Below are 16994 nucleotides of genomic sequence, written 5' to 3'. Positions count from 1 at the left end.
AACTAGCTCTGGCCGTGTTTGAAACACTGAGTTTGAGTGTTGAGGATCTAAGAACCAAGTGAAACTGTGTGACCTCCTTTGCAAACCAAGAGGAGCCTAACCTCCTTGGACTGGCGGCCCAGACGGAAGGCGCCTATTGCAGTCCTTTTAATCCCCTCTGAGCAAAGTCTTGGATCCCTCCCCCCGCACCCCCACCCCCAATAATGAATGAAGTGAATAAGCCATTGAGCCTCTAATTCCATTCAATGCTTCTGCTCTCCTGCGAGGTGCATCCGGTAGGTCTGACAATGCCATAGAAGAATTACACTGAGTACTTGGCATATGCAGTTCTTGAAAAAGCTCTGCTGAGCACTCTGACAAAGTGGCCAGAGCACCTCATTCAACCCGTCCTGGGCCTGCTTTCAGGGGAGTTCAGAGTCGGGCAGAGTGAAGAAAGGGAAGTGGGACAGAAGTCTGAACAGAAGAGCTGGGCCAGAAGTAAGAGGGCTATGACAGGTGTCTACCCGAGTAAGAATGGAATAACAGAGGTGAGACTCAGATTCAACCAGATGAATCTCCAAAGCCTTCTTGAAAAGTATTAGTATAGCCGTAGCCGGTTTGGCTCAGTGGCTAGAGCATCGGCCTGCTGACTGAAGGGTCCCAGGTTCGATTCTGGTCAAGGGCATGTACCTTGGTTGTGGGCACATCCCCAGTAGGGGGTGTGCAGGAGGTAGCTGATCGATGTTTCCCTCTCATCGATGTTTCTAACTCTCTGTCCCTCTCCCTTCCTCTCTGTAAAAAATCAATAAAATATATTTTTTTAAAAAAGAAAAGTATTAGTATAGCTTCTTTAACTTCCTTATTTCTCCCTCTGTTTTTTCTTTCTTCTCCAATTCACTCAATGCCTTTTGCTGCTGTTTGCTTTTGGTCAGATGCTCCTGACATTTGTACAGCAGTCTTGATCTGGCATTTTTAGGAGAAAGGGAAAGAAGCTTTTTCTTGCAGCTGAGAGTACTTTTAATGGGTAAAGTGGCATTTGCAGTTCAGTGTCTAAGTGACAGGGTAGACTGCCTTTATAATTGCCGGGTCCTATCACACAGGCACAGGTCTCCATGATTATGTCTGAGGGTGCCAATGCAAGTAGCTTCCTCATGTGCCCTTTACCTTGGCATGCTGAATTCTCACTGTGATTAATTATAAAGAATTCTCTCTTCCATACTAAGATTTGATGTCATGAAGTTAAGGAGATTAAACCATTGGTCCAATTGCGGAGGTATTTCTTGTGGGGGTAGGAAAGTGAGCATTTGGCAGGAGGCTGGATCCCAAGCCTACCACACAAATGTCATCTAAGGGTCTCTCAGCCACAAGGTAACGGAAAAAGAAAACCTGGGAAAGATAGAAGGCCTCTTTAGAGATTTATTTACTCATCAGTTAACTGATGATGACAGCACCTTTTCTGAAATTTAGTCTTAGGGGCCTAGAATTTAACTTCTACTTGGACTCAAACCCCTCGAAGAGTTTATGAAAATTCAGTTTGGCTGGTACTCAGGAGGAAAAAAAAATGAGAGTGAAAAGAGGAGAATTTTCTCTATGGCTTGACTGACCATCAACACTACCCAGATTACTCATGCAAATCACTACCCACCCAGTGGGGCTTCTTGGGTAATCAAAGAACCAATGCTTCCATGCACTATGGTAGGCGTGTAAAAAAAAGAAACAAAAAGCCAGTCCCACTACAGGAAAAATCTTGTTGGCTTTATCCGAAGTCTGTTAATGAGAAAGGCACGTCTACGTTAGTTTTTTTTTTTTTAAGCAAACATTCCTGATAAATAGCACATGTTTCAAGTAGATTTCCATGCACTCTAAGGAAAGAAAAGTCACACATACTGGTTCTGAAGTATCAGAAATTTCCAAAACAAGCCAATTAGCTGGGGGAAATAGAGCATCTTGTCTTTGTGACAGAGATACTCTTCTCTGAACTACGTGTTCTTGTAGCCTTTTCATGCCAGCATGTTAGAGCTGGAAGTGGCCTTCAAGATCCAGTTTGACCCCCTCAATTAAAGAAGAGAAAGCTAAAAGTATTGTTTTAAAGCCAGGAGAATTTTGAGAAGATTGTAGTTGATGTCAAGAGACACTACATATCACTTACTCAGATTATTCTGCCAAAAGGATTGGCTCAGCTGTTTTTTTTCTCTGACTCATAGGGAAGGTGTAAAATCCACCCACGTAGTTAAAGCTTGCTTGCTGGACAGCTGCTTATTTTGAAGTTAATAAAGGCCAAGAAAGCCCATTGTGAAATGTTTGGAGGACTATAGTCTCAATTTACCCTCCTTGTCATGGTCATTTAAAAAAAAAAATAATATGACAGATTTGAATCACAGGAGGGAAGAGACGCCAGGCACGGTAGGAATAAGAGGATGCTTTTTCTTGTTTGTTGTTATTGTTGTTTTCTGTGTGCTTCTAGGAATACCAGGTTTATCACCATGGCTGAGGATGGGCCAGAGAATGTGGTGGACAATATGACAACAATTTCCTTCCTGGTGTGTCCCTGAATAGCCAGCACAGTCAGCACATAATCAGACAATCTACACTTGCACTGTTGCTGCTGACAGCTTCATTATGCCTATGATATTCAGCTGGGTAATTCATTTCCTGAGCATGGCAATATCTCCTGATATGCCTAACGGGTTGAATGTAATTTTGCAAGCTTTTGAAGATGAATGTGCTTACCTTTGCCCAAATATGGGAAACAATGATAGCTACCATTAGGAAACAGCATTGTACTGTTCAGCCTTAGTGCAGGTTAAGTCTCCAAACCACACAGGCAGGAAACCTGAGTGATTGGAATGATACACTAGATGTGGGTCACTGAATGTCCCTTGTAACAGCTTTTTTGCCTGCCTCTGCATTTAACCTTCATATGGCCAAGGCATCCTACAAAACAATGTGGCCTTTCCAAGGATGTAAAACCAGTTAATTACTGGTCCCAGGGGTGGGGTGGTCTTTGGCAATGCTGTCCTGAAGTGGAAGAACTAGATGAGAACCAAGAAATGTGACCTGTGTGTAGTATCCAATATCTAAGCTGCAATTTTTCTTTAAACCTAAAAACAAAAGTATAAAATACATCCTTCTGAGTTCTCTTTAATTCATATGAGTATGACAAGTAAATATGTTGTACTAATTTAAAGCATACACTTATTGAACATCATCTACTAGGCACAGACCCCAATCCTTGAGCTGAGAGGCAAAGTCAAAGGTTGGCAAGACCTGAGTCCTGCCCTCATGGAGATCTCAATCCAGTAAGGAAATTAGAGCCCCACATAACTCTAAGGAAGTTAAAAATTCTACAATGAGAGAAGAGAAGATGCTCCTTCTATTGGGAGCATAAAAGAGAACGTTAATATGCAATCTCCAAAGACTTCTATCTTCACCCATCTAGATTCTTTTGACAGAAACTGGTCTCCTAAATATCTTGAGTCCACTTCTTAGTTCTGAGAGTTAGGACTCCCCATCTGATCTGATTTCTAAGTGCTTCTTGGTCATCATTGGTAAGGATCAGTTCCAAGTATTACAAATGAAAATGGGAAGGTCAACATTAAGATAGGTCTACGAATCTTTCAGCTTATTTTTGTATCTACCACTGCATCTGCTTTCTTGACTTTATGAAGTATATCTTCCTAGACAGACTCTTATTGGAGTCTGTGATAATATATCTAACAAATTTTTTTATATTAAATTTTTTTCCACAAAAAAGGGAGGAAGAGAATACATAGGAATAGGAGGCAGAGAAGGAAGAGTCTGCTGAAAATTCAGCAGTCATTTATCCTTCAGTATTTCAATTCATCAGTTTGACCACTTTGACTTCAATTTTCATGCTTCCTGGTAAAGATTCATATGGTTTGATGGTTACTTGTACAGAGGGTTTTGACACTGTATTGAAACCATGCAGTCTTGCCGATTGCTTTATTGTTCTGATCTGAGTAGACTTTTCCTCTGAATTATGAATGTATGAATGTTCAAATCCTAAGCATTAATAATTTCATTTTAAGTTATTTGAGAAATATTTCTTAAAGTGAAGATGCAAAAATCATCTTGGGCTTTGAACTGCATATAAAAATCCTCCCCAGGAAAATGGCCAAAATGAATGTCATCCCAACATCTCTTCAATGGCTCATCATCCTCCCCCACACTCCCTCAGCCCAATTCTCACTACACAAAGGCACAATCAAGATCCAGTTAGCAACCCATTTATTGTAAATGCTATTCTTTATGATAAAATCCAGTGCATCAAAGAATGTAGATGGCCTTGGGGATGGCTGTAAGGAGAAGTGACCTGTGCTAATTCTTCCTGGAGAGATTTAGGTGAATACTGCCACCTATTGATAAGTGAAATATATGCCACAAATTCTTACTCTGCCCTGAGATTAATGCTTATCAGAGCGGATCTCTGTGTTGGTCAAAACATTTTAACAGCCCTAAGTTCATAGTTCTTCCTATGCTTGTAATGAAAAATATGCATTTTATAGTAATTTATAACAATTCACAAATTGTATTTCTGGTAAGAGGCAAAGGATCGAGGCACAAATGTCTGGAGCTTTGCAGACAGAGATCTGGGTTTGAGTCTCAGCTCGGGCCCTTAGTGCACATAAACAAGTTAATTAATCTCTCTGAACCTTAGCTCCCTCATCAATAAAAAGTGGATAATCTTCTTTGTAGGGTGTGAGAGCTCAGTGATATGGCTGCACAGCACACAGGAGGTGTTTGATAAGTGGCAACATTTGCGATTATTTTTCCACAGGGCCATTACAAGTAACGATTTGTGATGTCATGATTGGTAGATAATATGACAAACCACACCAGGGATCAGACTCTGGTGGACTGTTCTGCGCTGTTCAGTTACCCTTCAGCAATGCTACTTGTCTCGTGTAGTAGCTTTGACGTACAAAATTAGGACAGTGTGAACATAAATATTAGAACTTTAAGTGTGCCAATTGAGAAAATGAGGATAAATGGGCTTCATTACCAAATGTCTCCTGACTGCCCTAGAGGATATATGGGGCTGAGCAGATAAAGAATTATGATAAAACTCTGGAGCTGTGTATAAATGGGGCTTTGTGACCTGCTGGAGAAGGTTGAGACTTAGAGCCAGACCTAGGAGGTTCACATTCCTCCCTCGGCATGGTGTGGGGGATCCCAGGCTCGCACAGACAATAGGGGATTCATAGCTTGAGAATTCTAATGATGACTGAAAGGAGGGTGGCAGGCAGAACAAGAAGACTTTTCAGAAACAGGGACCCTGATTATCACATCGGTGCTGCAGCGAGAGGCTGCCGAGAGGCGGTGTGAGGCCGTTCTTGGAAAGCCGTCAGTGAAGTGTTTGTAAGCTCCTTAAGAGAATTCCATTTCTCAAAAATGCACCGCTGGAAAATCTCACATGGTTCGTAAACACTCTGTCATCAAATCACGCCAGAAGTCGTGCAAACCATCTCTTTTCGAAGAGTCTTTGTGAATGTCATGAGTCTAGTCTCCAAGACTTAGAGGGTTTCTCCGGATATTTGGGGACCTTTACTTTTAGTTTGAAAGGTCAACTGGTGCTTTAAACAAAATAATCAAGAAATACCCTGCGTGAACAGACTGCACCTTTTGAAAAGGTCTGCTTTGGCACTGAATAGCCCATGCCCTCCCCAACCCCTTTTTCTTTTTTCTTTGCGGCTTAGAAATGGAGAGGGAGGAGGAGGAAGAGTTTCACATTCATTACTAACAACTTCACACATAATAAGCATATTCAGATACACCCTGGGGTGTTATAGTTTTCTTTTCCTATTTTTTGTCTCCTTTTTAGCAGCTTTCAATAAGTAGCACATTTTATTTTTGAAAAAAGAATCAGAGCCCTTACGGAGCAGCCGCGCCCTAAGGAAGGTCAGGAGATTAGGGAGCGGAAGTAGGCTGGCCAGACTCTGCTGACCACAGTAAGGGACTGCCGCTTTCCTCCCATAATTTAATTTTGAGACTCCAATGAAAAGGTAACCCCCGCCCCCCAAAAAAAGTCTTTCCTGAAAAAAAAAGTGAAAAATTGTTAGAAAATGGTCATCAAAAAGTGATCAATTTAAATTTATGTCTTACAAACAAACCACATGGAACTAACCGCAGGGCAGACATGCATTTGCAATGATATATGGACAGTCTCAACATATGGGCATGACTTTGCAGGAGAGGGCGAACATTAGTCGTTGGTGGGCTTTGGCCTAATATCACAGGTCTTCTGAAATTCTAAATGTTGCACTTCACAAATCAGAGGACAGTAAAATAAAAGGAACCTTTGAATTTCACTGGCCCAACTCCCTCATCTTACAAGTGGGAAAACGGAGACCTCAGGATAGACAGTCATTTGCCCAAGGTCACATAGCTGGTGAGGGGCAGCTTGAGGACTCAAGCTCAAGCCCCCATCTCAAACTAGGCTTCTTTCCCTGAGCTAAACAGTTCCAAGGTGAGAAACTGCAAACCCTCACATCTAATCCAGAAGTCCCCTTTCTAAGGAAACCACACCCGCCCCCCTGCCAATGGCCCTTCGTGTTGCCTGTGGTAGTTCATCTGTCACAGCCTGAAATGACTTCTTCAGCCGCTACTAAATGGCTTCTTCAAAGCAGATTAGGCACATGCACGTGTCTCCCAGGGCTCAGCCTCCTGCTCTTTTCTCTGTCTTCAAAAGGTGTACAGACCATGACATAGCTGCCTAAATGATCTCTGTTTACTGGGACCTATCGATGTCACCATCATCTGCCATCACGCAGGTTAAAACTTTAGAGATCAGCTTCCTTCTCTCATTTCCTCCCCTGCTCTCACCGGCACCATAGACCACCTCCCATGTTCACCTCCTAATTTACATTTCCACATGCCCTCACCATCAAGGTCTTCCTGTTTCCAGGTTCTCACCACTTCAGTTATGGTCCACAGTGGCTAGGACAGAGAGATCTAATTAGCTACAGTGACTTCTCCTGCTCAAATCCCTAGCAGCGGTTCTCAACCTGTGGGTCGCGACCATCGGAAAACACATATAGCATATCAGATATTTACATTATGATTCATAACAGTAGCAAAATTATAGTTATGAAGTAGCAACGAAAATGATTTTATGGTTGGGGGTCACCACAACATGAGGAACTATATTAAAGGGTCGCGGCATTAGGAAGGTTGAGAACCACTGATAGAGGATAAAGTCCAAACTCTTTAGCAGAGCATCTGAGCACTCTCCAGCCTAGCCCCTGCCCACTTTTGGAATCTAGATTCCAGTAGCCCCACCCTCCCCATCACCATTTACTCCATCTCAACTGGACCACTGTGCTTTCCCAAATATTCCTGGAACTCTGCATTGACTCCATTCCTTCTTTTCAATCCCTGGAGGTCTTCATTCCTCCACATTCAGTCAGATGCCACCACCTCTGCGCATCTCCCCTAACCATCCCAGAAGGAAGGAAGACTTCTTTTGTGCTCCCTCAGACTTTTTTGTGGCACTCATGTGATTCTGTCCTGTACTATAAGTTGCATCTCTCTCATGAAATGGATCTCTTTTACCTTTGAAAAGGTGCCTCATTCCTCTGTGTACCCACTCCTCACCATAGTGTTTCACCAAGTGCTTTTCTTTCTTGATATTTACTGAGCACTTACTATCTGCATGATACAAACTCTAAGGGCTGGAGGAGGAAGATACAAAATAATTAAAATGCAAGCCCTCTCTTCGGGGGAGCTTTAATCAGTGAGACATATTCAGGAAGAACCTAAGCAAGTAAACTGATTGTGGGGGCGGAACTGGGTGGAGGGGAAGTGCTGAGTATGGAACAAACATTCACAGTGTTCCAAAGGAGAACACTGGTGTTATGATATGGAGGGTGGGGTGATGGGGGAGGAGTAGAGGGGAAGAAAAGGCAAGGCTGCTTTTAAATTCTATCTCTGCTCTGGTCATTATTAGAGTCCTGTCTCCGTCTGGCCAATGAACCCATCTTTCCCTAATACCAGAGTAATCTTCCTAAAGCAAGTCTCTGATCACTTAACTCCCTGTTCAAATGTTTGCTGTCGAATGAATCAAGCATCAAATAATTGCAGGCTTATGCTAGAAATTGTGGAGAAAATCAGTTAGTAAGAAATGAGACAGACTCCAGGAAACAGCTGGAGAACAAAAAGCAAGAACATGCTGTAAAAGTGCTGGGAGGTAGGAGACAAGCAAGTGTGTAATCAGTATGGTTAATCAAGAAGGAATAATCAGACCAGGCAAGCCTCCAATGGATGGCCACTTGGCAAGAGAAATTAGATGTACTCAGTGAACTTTAGGCTTCCTTTCAATTCTCAGACCCCATTTATTCTTTGAGATGGTTGGTTCATTCAGCAAATACATGCTAAGCACTTCAACAAAACAGTCATTAAATATCTATTGAATGCGTTCTGTGTGCCAGGAACTCTGAGAGGCACTGGAAACAGAGCTGTGAATGAGGGACTTTGCACTTGAACTCTTACAGTGTCAAAAAACTCTTACAGTATTTTGTTGCAACAAAATAATGATGGGAGGGTATAAGGTGCTGTAGGGCCAAAAAGCAGGGAACATCACAGCCCAAGGTCTAGGAAAATATCCCTGAGAGATGATGTTTAAGCCAAGACTCCAAGGCTGCACGTGAGTTAGTTAGACAAAAGGGACAGAGCATTCAGGAAGAAGAATCTCATATGCGGAAATCTAGAGTTAGGAGAGTACGGTGTATCCAAGGAACTGAAAGTCATTCAAAGAGACAGCATGAAGGTTAAGTAAAAGGGGCGGCAAGAAATTAGGCAAGAGGTAGGCAGAACCAGGTTATAAAGAATTTTGCTAGAATATATCGTAGAGTTTATATTTCATCAATAGGCTTTTGGTAACATTAAAATATTTGGCTCAGTGTATCTAACCTAATAAATACTAGTACTTAATGTCTGCTGAAGAGTGGATGAATAAATGGATGGATGCATGAATGGATGGATCTCCTTTGCAAGGGATGAGGGCTTATATAATGACTCAGACTTCAGCATTTGCTCCAACAAGCAATTACAGGGAGCATCGTCCCCTTAGGTTTGCAGAGCATAATGAACTCCTGACCCCTGTCAGGCTGCCCCTTACCTTAGAAGAATTACTCAGTCACCTGCCTTACCCCAGCAGATGGCTTTTAAGTAAATCAGCATTAAAGTCAAAGGTTTTTTACAGATGAGGATAAAGTGTTACCTGGTGATCATTTAGGCTAAGCTGAGAAAGTGTAGCCTGACTCCTCCTTAACCCTTGATGGAGGGGAAAAAAAAAAACAGCTTTCTGAAACTCAAGGGCATGAATAGTCCCAAATTTGATCATTTGTAGCAATGCTGAACAAATAAGTCCAAGGAGAGAAAGAGAGAGAAAAAATGTTCCAGAAGATGTTAATGGGAAAGAAAAGTAAGACCCTTGTGAAAAGCTAAACTGAGCTCTTCCTTTGAACATGGGGTTTTAGGAATCACTCAGTCTTGCTCAGATTCCAGAACAGCACCTGGCGGGGACCAGTGGGCTGCCAGGTGAGCTGCTATCCCTAGAAAAGGGGAGATGTTCAGGAATACAGCATGCCATTTCCAGGATTCTAATTAGTTAACCAGGACAAAGATGAATACTCCACCCTCCTGTTTATAACCAAGAGACTGATTACCCACAGAGTCACATTCAAAGCTGGGGAGTTGATTCCGCTCCAGGTATAAATAACAGCCCAGAGTCACTACCTAGTAGAAGGGCCTAAAATTATTTCTGAAGTCATCCCAGCAGCTAAGCTTTCATTTGGCAGAGAGAGACGATCTGAACAGAGCTTTAGAAAGAGTCTTAAAGCTGTTGCTAGGGACGTGTGTGGGGGACGGGGGGGAGTATTCATATGTGCTCTCAATCTGCAATGTCTCCCTAACACAATAAGCAGCCTGCGAAGGTCTCTTGCCATTTTACTTCAGAGAGAAACATAAAAAACTGTCTACATTAGCGGCTTTCTAGGAAATTCATTCTGTGTCTTTTTAGTCATGTAAAGCATGCTGCTGTGAAAGGAGCCAGGTGCACCCATAGGTGGCTCGCCTGTAGGAAGCACTGGAATCTTCCTCCTAAGACTGAGACTCTCCATGTCCTCTGCCCCCTGTCTGCAGACTACTTTCTCAGAACCTGCTCCAACAAAAGGTTGAGCTTGGTTGATTAGCCCCGACGGGATTGGGAGCTTTCTTAAGTTGTCCCTTGCTTCTGTGGAAACTGGTCAAGGATTGCACAGGGGCTTTGAGGTGGGGGTGTGGCTGCACCCTGGGTGCTTCTAGTCCGACAGCTGTGGGAGTGCGGGGGTGACTGGCCCCGGAGAGCTGCAGATCACTTGCAGTCCGATTGTTGGACAGGCTCTTAAAAGCCAGCTGGTATTTCTTTCCCTGCAATTGATGTAGTGCAAAGCTAACTGGCTGCCTTGCTGCCCCACAGCGCATCCTTGAGTGACAGCCGGTTCCTACTCAGTCTTATTTGCCATGAAGCTTGTTGTCCCTGCGTTCTGTTCCTAAAGGACCTCCCAGATACAATAGGCTAAGACACACTGAAGGCATGGCATCCTTTTACTACATGCACAAGAGCTTGAGAAATCAAGCCTTCCCGAGGCTGCAGTCACGAAATACATTTAGTTTCTGAGCCAAGCTGTCTCCCTCTCCCCTCCTCTCTGTGCATCATTTGCTCTTTCATTTCGCATTAAGAGTAGCTTAGTGATCATGGACTTCAGCTCTTGCCTGTAGTGATCCTGTTCACATTTTATTCCTTACACAGAATAGGAAGGAGGTTCGCTTGCTTTGTGCAGAGGCTGAGCCACAGGAGAAGGCAAAGTCAATGTGATTTATTGAATGAAAGCACTGGACAATCACCAGCAACTTGCTCCTCTGCTGCCTCGAACAACCTAAACTGGTAAGTCAAATTTATTGTTGTCTTTCTCCGTGTGAATGTGGGGCTTTCTTAGTCACTGGTTAATTTTTAATGTGTATGTGTTGCTGCGGTTTCCTGATATAAAAAATTGCATCTTCTGAACTTAGCTGCAGGTGGTCCATGAAGAATGCACATGAGCACATACAGAGTGGTCCATAACACTGCACACACGTCCATGTGGAGAGGCAAGGGTGGGGGTGGGAAAGCCCCCACTTCTGATCACCGAGCATTTTGTTTGCAGCAAGCTTAAAGACATTATGTGCTTGCATAACTGATTAGCATTAGCTATGAAAAATAAATTACTCTTTCGTTGCATAAGATCATTTTCTAAGCGGGTGCCCAAGTACCTACAAAATACCTGTTGGATCAGGTAAAAATGGATCCTATCATGCTGGTAATCGTGGGTACAAACCCAGACATATTGCCATCTTTAATGCAGCTTGAAGCCTGGACAGAGTAGAAGACAGCCTTCTGTCCATTCTGGGTCAGCGTGCCCATATATGACATAATGATTGTGATGTTGAGGATACCTGCCGAAGGGACACAGTGCACATGCTGCATGCCAACGCTCCCTTGACCCACTGCACTTCTGCACCCATGTTCCTTAAATCCTTTCTTCGTTCCATGAAGATACATGGTAGCTAGTGTGCACTAGGTTCGAAGTGGGTTGTTCCAAGTGTCCCGTTACCTGTGTTGGTCATTAGCCCAGCCAAGGCTGTTAGAAGTACCACTGATAATCAAGGTTGTTTTTTCCTATTTGGGGCCCCCCAAACCTCTATTTTCACTTCGTCCTCTTCATTTCCTAAGTCAGATGTAAGCCAACCTCTATAGAGGGGAGACTGAATGGAGAAAGCTATTGCTTTCCTACCACCACCACCACCACGTCTCCTTAGTCTTTTGTTTGCTTGGCTACTACAAGACTTTATTGGCAGCATCAATCCATCTCTGGTGGGCTCAGAGTCCATATAAATGTCATACATGGTTTAATGTCTTTGGTGCACTCTATCTGCAATATATCACTGGCCATTAGGATGAAGTTGTGGTCTTGGGTGCTGACAAAGATGGATGATGTTGGAACAGTGAGCAGCATGCTTCTCTAAATAAAAACCAAAGTTAGGAAATCTGAGAGATGGGTGACGTTTTGCCTAGTAGAAAGTATCCTCAGACCACTCCATCACAAGAGCAGGATAATTCTCCCATGCTTTGACATTCTAACAGGAAGGAGATAGAGTTTTCTAGTGGCTAGAGATGTCAGGATAGCAGCCTATGTCTTTGGAAAATGGTTTTACTCTCCCTAGACCTCCATTCCTCCCATTCCTAATAGTTTCAAAGAAGACATGCTAAGCTCAATTAATGTATCCATGAGATGCTTCTTAAAAGCTTTCTTGTTAAAGGGTGCAACAGATAACCAAGACCATTGTATATACACTGAGACCTTGCATCAGAAACCCACAGCTGAGCGGGTATGTGGGGAAGAGGAGAGGTATGCCCCTTCCCTGTGCAAGGGATATACAGCACACTGAAGAGAGCATGATCACACTTATGGGATTAGGAGGGGAGAACAGAGCTGAGAAATAGCATTAAAATAGCTTCAAATTTAAATAAATAAGTCATGTAAATAATTTTTCAATATTGATCAATAATAACTGATTTTCTGTCCTCATGATGCCAAGATCCAAAAGATCTTAAATGTTTTGAAACAAACATGCAAATATCTGGGGGGGTTAGTTCATGAATAAGTAGAATTCATGTATAGAACTTATGACTACTTTCAGTTGTTCAAATTACCCCCATACCCTAATACATGGAATTACAGATATAAATGCACTACGATTTGAAGAGTTCTAGACAGCTCATTTCAGAGAGAGAGAGAGGAAGAAATTCTTTTATCAGGAATTCAGTTAAGTACTGCTGTCTTTTATAAAGTACAAATATTCTTAGGAGAAAGAATAATTAAGCCACTTATGCCTTACCATAAATGAATATATTAAAATGTTTCCATCTCAGCGGAAACCCAAAGGATGTTGCATTAATATTATATGAATTCTATTGCTTCCTATTTATTTCATAACTTTCTCCAAGAACTACCCTCATAATTGTTTCACTCTTAATCAGAAAACTAAGTAGCTTTTAGAACAAGCAAATTCCTTCTTTTTATGGAATGCTTGTATTAGACCATACCATCTAAATTTCCTCTAGACCAGGGGTGGGCAAACTTTTTGACTCGAGGGCCACAATGGGTTCTTAAACTGGACCGGAGAGCCGGAACAAAAGCATGGATGGAGTGTTTGTGTGAACTAATATAAATTCAAAGTAAACATCATTACATAAAAGGGTACGGTCTTTTTTTTTTTTTTTAGTTTTATTCATTTCAAACGGGCCGGATCCAGCCCGCGGGCCGTAGTTTGCCCACAGCTGCACTATACCCACCTCCCCTTCAAATAACCCGCCAGGTGCTATCAGAGTAATTATCTGAAAATGAGTATCTCAGATTTTACTTAAAGTTCCCTGGTGCTTCCCTTTTGTGAACTGGCTGAAGTCTATATTATTATCCTATCTAATAAAGAAGGAATATGCTAATGGAACCTCACACCATCGCAACGATGGTGGCGCCCACAGCCAATAAGGAGGGAATATGCCAATTGACTGCCATGCCTTCAAAGATGGTGGCGCCCAGTCCCCTCAGCCCCACCGGGGCGGCAGGCGTGCAGCAAGGCCGGACCCACCTCCCTCCAGAGTCCCCCAGTCCCCTCAGTCCCCAAGGGCCAGCCCAAGGCGCAGGCAAGTCTTGGATGGCGGCTGCCCAGCCACCCACAGAGCCGGCCCGAGGAGCAGGCAAGCCTGCCTCCAGAGTCCCTTTTATCCTATGAGCTCCTTGGGGCAACGTTGGGTAATCAATTTGTTTCAATTTGCTCAGCACTTTCCAGTTTTCGCACTGTAAGTTCTGCATTCTGGGAGATCCCTCAGTCCTGGCAAACTATGAGAAATCCTATCTCATTCACCTTTGAATCCCCAGGGTCTATCATAAGATACGTAAGTTACAAAGAGTTTATTGAGCTATAAAGTCGATATTGTCTTTCTACTTTCTTCCTCATGAACATGCTTTGAAACTTCAAAATCCAGTCTTCTTGCTGTGAAGTCACAGTGACTTTTCAAAAATTGTCACTGAATACATAGTATTTTTAAATGCACAGGAACCTGAAAGGATGCTTCCACCTGTTGTATATCATCAGTGTAATAGCATTGGCCACCCTCTAGCAATCAAAGACATATCTGTCATATTAACAGCAGGTGGGGAGTTAGAGGGAAGAGTCATGCTTTCTTTTCTGTGTAGTCACAGGCAGGTTGAAGTCTGAAGGTGCCTAGTTCGCACCACAGCCTGAAGAGCAATCTTGTCCCAGTCAGAATGTCCCCTTCGCTGAATGTATCTGTCTACCCAGCTGTCAGAAGTGCCTAGAACTCCTGTTTCTAATATGCTTTGTCTTACAATGGCTCCTCCTCCAAACTGGCTCAGTTTCCACAGTACAAATGCAACAAGAATGTTCCCCAAGTAATCTCTATGAAACAGGACCTTGGACATGCCAGAACTCATGAGGGCAAGATCTTGTCTTCAGAATCAAGGTCTAGAAGAAGAAACTGACAGGCAGCCAGACCCTCAGGCAGAATAACATCAGAGTTGCTGAGAGCATGGGCTTTGAAGTCAGAGTTCAAATCCTGCCTCATCTATTTACCACCTATAGGATCTTGGACAAGTTACCTAATCCCCCTGGACCTCAGTTTCCTTCTTTGTAAAATAGATTTATCTTAGCCTGTGAAAACAAAGCCAGAGGCAAAGCTGATTGCGAATGTTCTATTGGTTATAGGGAGATACAACTTCAGGGCATCAGGAGTTAAGGAAAAGGGGAAATGAGTCAAGGAAGGAGAAAAAATAAGTATAGGCTGAAGTGCAATGAATTAGCAAGGGTTCACAAGCAAACAGATCTGGTTGTCCGTATGTGATTGCTTCCAAGAAGCCCTCAAAACAGTCCACAGGAGAGGAATGAAGAATTACCTCTTGGCTACTTTCAGTCTCCTGTCTCTTGTTGGTCCAGTTTTTCCCATTTCTAGATCATGTTACCCAGTCCCTAAGGGTAGCCATCAGTGAAGGGGAGCCTCCCTCCATGGGTCTGGCTGGGTCAGAGCTACTGTCACCACAATCATGATGGAGGCCATGCCAGAACACACCCCTCACTTGAACAGCTGATGGTATTAGGAGAAAGGATGAGGGCAGCAACCAAGGCTTTCTTTCTACCTGATAAAGCAGTCAAGGCCTGGGGACCAGGTGGTTTTGAAGTAAACATGAGGAGGCTCCACTCTCCACAGGTTATGTTGCCATTTTGGACCTGGATTCTCCAGGACAGCGGTCGCCAACCAGTGGTCCGTGTCTGTGGACCACTGGTGGTCCGTGAGGTCTGAAAGGTTGGCGACCGCTGCTCCAGGATACTATCACGCTTTCCTTACAGCTTGGCTCCAGGTGTATTCAAGGTTCTCCAACAGGGTAATCAAAGAAGAAAATATTTAATTTTCGTAAAGTCTTATTTATCTATTTATTTTATAGTTTATGCTTTTTGTGCTTCCTCTAAGAAATCATTCTTATTCAAGTTCACAAAGATATTCTGCTATGTTTTTTCTAGAAGTTGTATAGTTTTAGCTTTTGCAGTTATTTTCATTTGAAATTTTTATAAATGATGTATAGTAGTGGTTGAGGGTTTTTTTTTGGGGGGGGGGTGCATATAAATAGCCTAATGTTCCAGCACTACTTGTTGAAATATTTATTTTTCCCTATTGAATTACCTTGACACCTCTGTCAACAACTGATTATCTATGTGCAGGCTATCTCTGGGCTCTTGTCTGTTTCATTCATCTAACTTTATGTCATTGTCTTTATCTCTATTGTTACCTTTACACCAATATAGCACATCTGGATCTCTATAACTTTAAAGCTGCTCTTGAAATTAGGTAATGTAAGTCTTCCAACTTTGTTCTTTTTTTTCCAAAGTTGTTTTGACTAAAAATTTTAAATCCTTCCTATTTTTTAAAAAATATATTTTATTGGTTTTTTTACAGAGAGGAATGGAGAGGGAGAGTTAGAAACATTGATAAGAGAGAAACATCGATCAGCTGCCTCCTGCACACCTCCTACTGGAGATGTGGCTGCAACCAAGGTACATGCCCTTCACCGGAATCGAACCTGGGACCTTTCAGTCCGCAGGCCAATGCTCTATCCACTGAGTCAAACCGGTTAGGGCAGATCCTTCCTATTTTTATAAAAATTTTAGAATCATCTTATTTTTTAAAATCCTGCTAGAATTTCTATTGAAATTGCATTGACTCTATAGCTCAATTTGGAAGAATTAACAACTTAACAATACTAGTTTTTTTTTAAATTCTTTATTGTTTAAAGCATTACATATGTCTCCTTTTTTCCCCCATTGACCTCTCCCAGGCCACTCCCACCCCCCAGAACATGCCCTCACCCCCTGCCCCACTGTGTCTGTCCATGGGTTATGCTTATATGCATGCATACAAGTCCGTTGGTTGCTCTCTTACTGCTCCCCCCACCCCACCTTCCCTCTGAGGTTGGAAGGTCTGTTTGATGCTTCTGTGTCTCTGGATCTATTTTTGTTCATCAGTTTATTTTGTTCATTATATTCCACAAATGAGTGAGATCATGTGATATTTATCTTTCTCCAATTGGCTTCTTTCGCTTAGCATAATGCTCTCCAGGTCCAACCATGCTGTTGCAAATGGCAAGAGTCCCTTCTTTTTTACAGCAGCATAGTATTCCATTTCATAGATGTACCACTACTTTTTAATCCACTCATCTGCTGATGGGCACTTAGGCTGTTTCTAAATCTTAGCTATTGTAAATTATGCTGCTATGAACATAGGGGTGCATATATCCTATCTGATTGGTTTCTGATTCCTTGGGATATACTCCTAGAAGTGGGATTACTGGGTCAAATGGGAGTTCCATTTTTAATTTTTTGAGGAAACTCCATACTGTTCTCCA

At 42.6% G+C, this 16994-nt stretch overlaps 1 protein-coding gene across 1 annotated transcript in view; it reads left to right on the top strand.

Annotated features, from left to right (window-relative positions):
- Positions 1-16994, top strand: part of ANKFN1 (ankyrin-repeat and fibronectin type III domain containing 1) — a 450804-nt gene that overhangs the window by 322368 nt on the left and 111442 nt on the right. Inside the window, exon 5 of the mRNA XM_005872543.2 lies at positions 10790-10924. Within this exon, the coding sequence (XP_005872605.1) occupies positions 10790-10924 (135 nt within the window). The remainder of the gene's footprint in view (positions 1-10789; positions 10925-16994) is intronic.

The sequence above is a fragment of the Myotis brandtii genome, unplaced genomic scaffold, assembly GCF_000412655.1.
Source record: "Myotis brandtii unplaced genomic scaffold, ASM41265v1 scaffold383, whole genome shotgun sequence".
In the NCBI taxonomy this organism is placed as follows: domain Eukaryota; kingdom Metazoa; phylum Chordata; class Mammalia; order Chiroptera; family Vespertilionidae; genus Myotis; species Myotis brandtii.
Note: the sequence above shows the minus strand (reverse complement) of the source record. Positions and strands in the feature narration are given on the sequence as shown.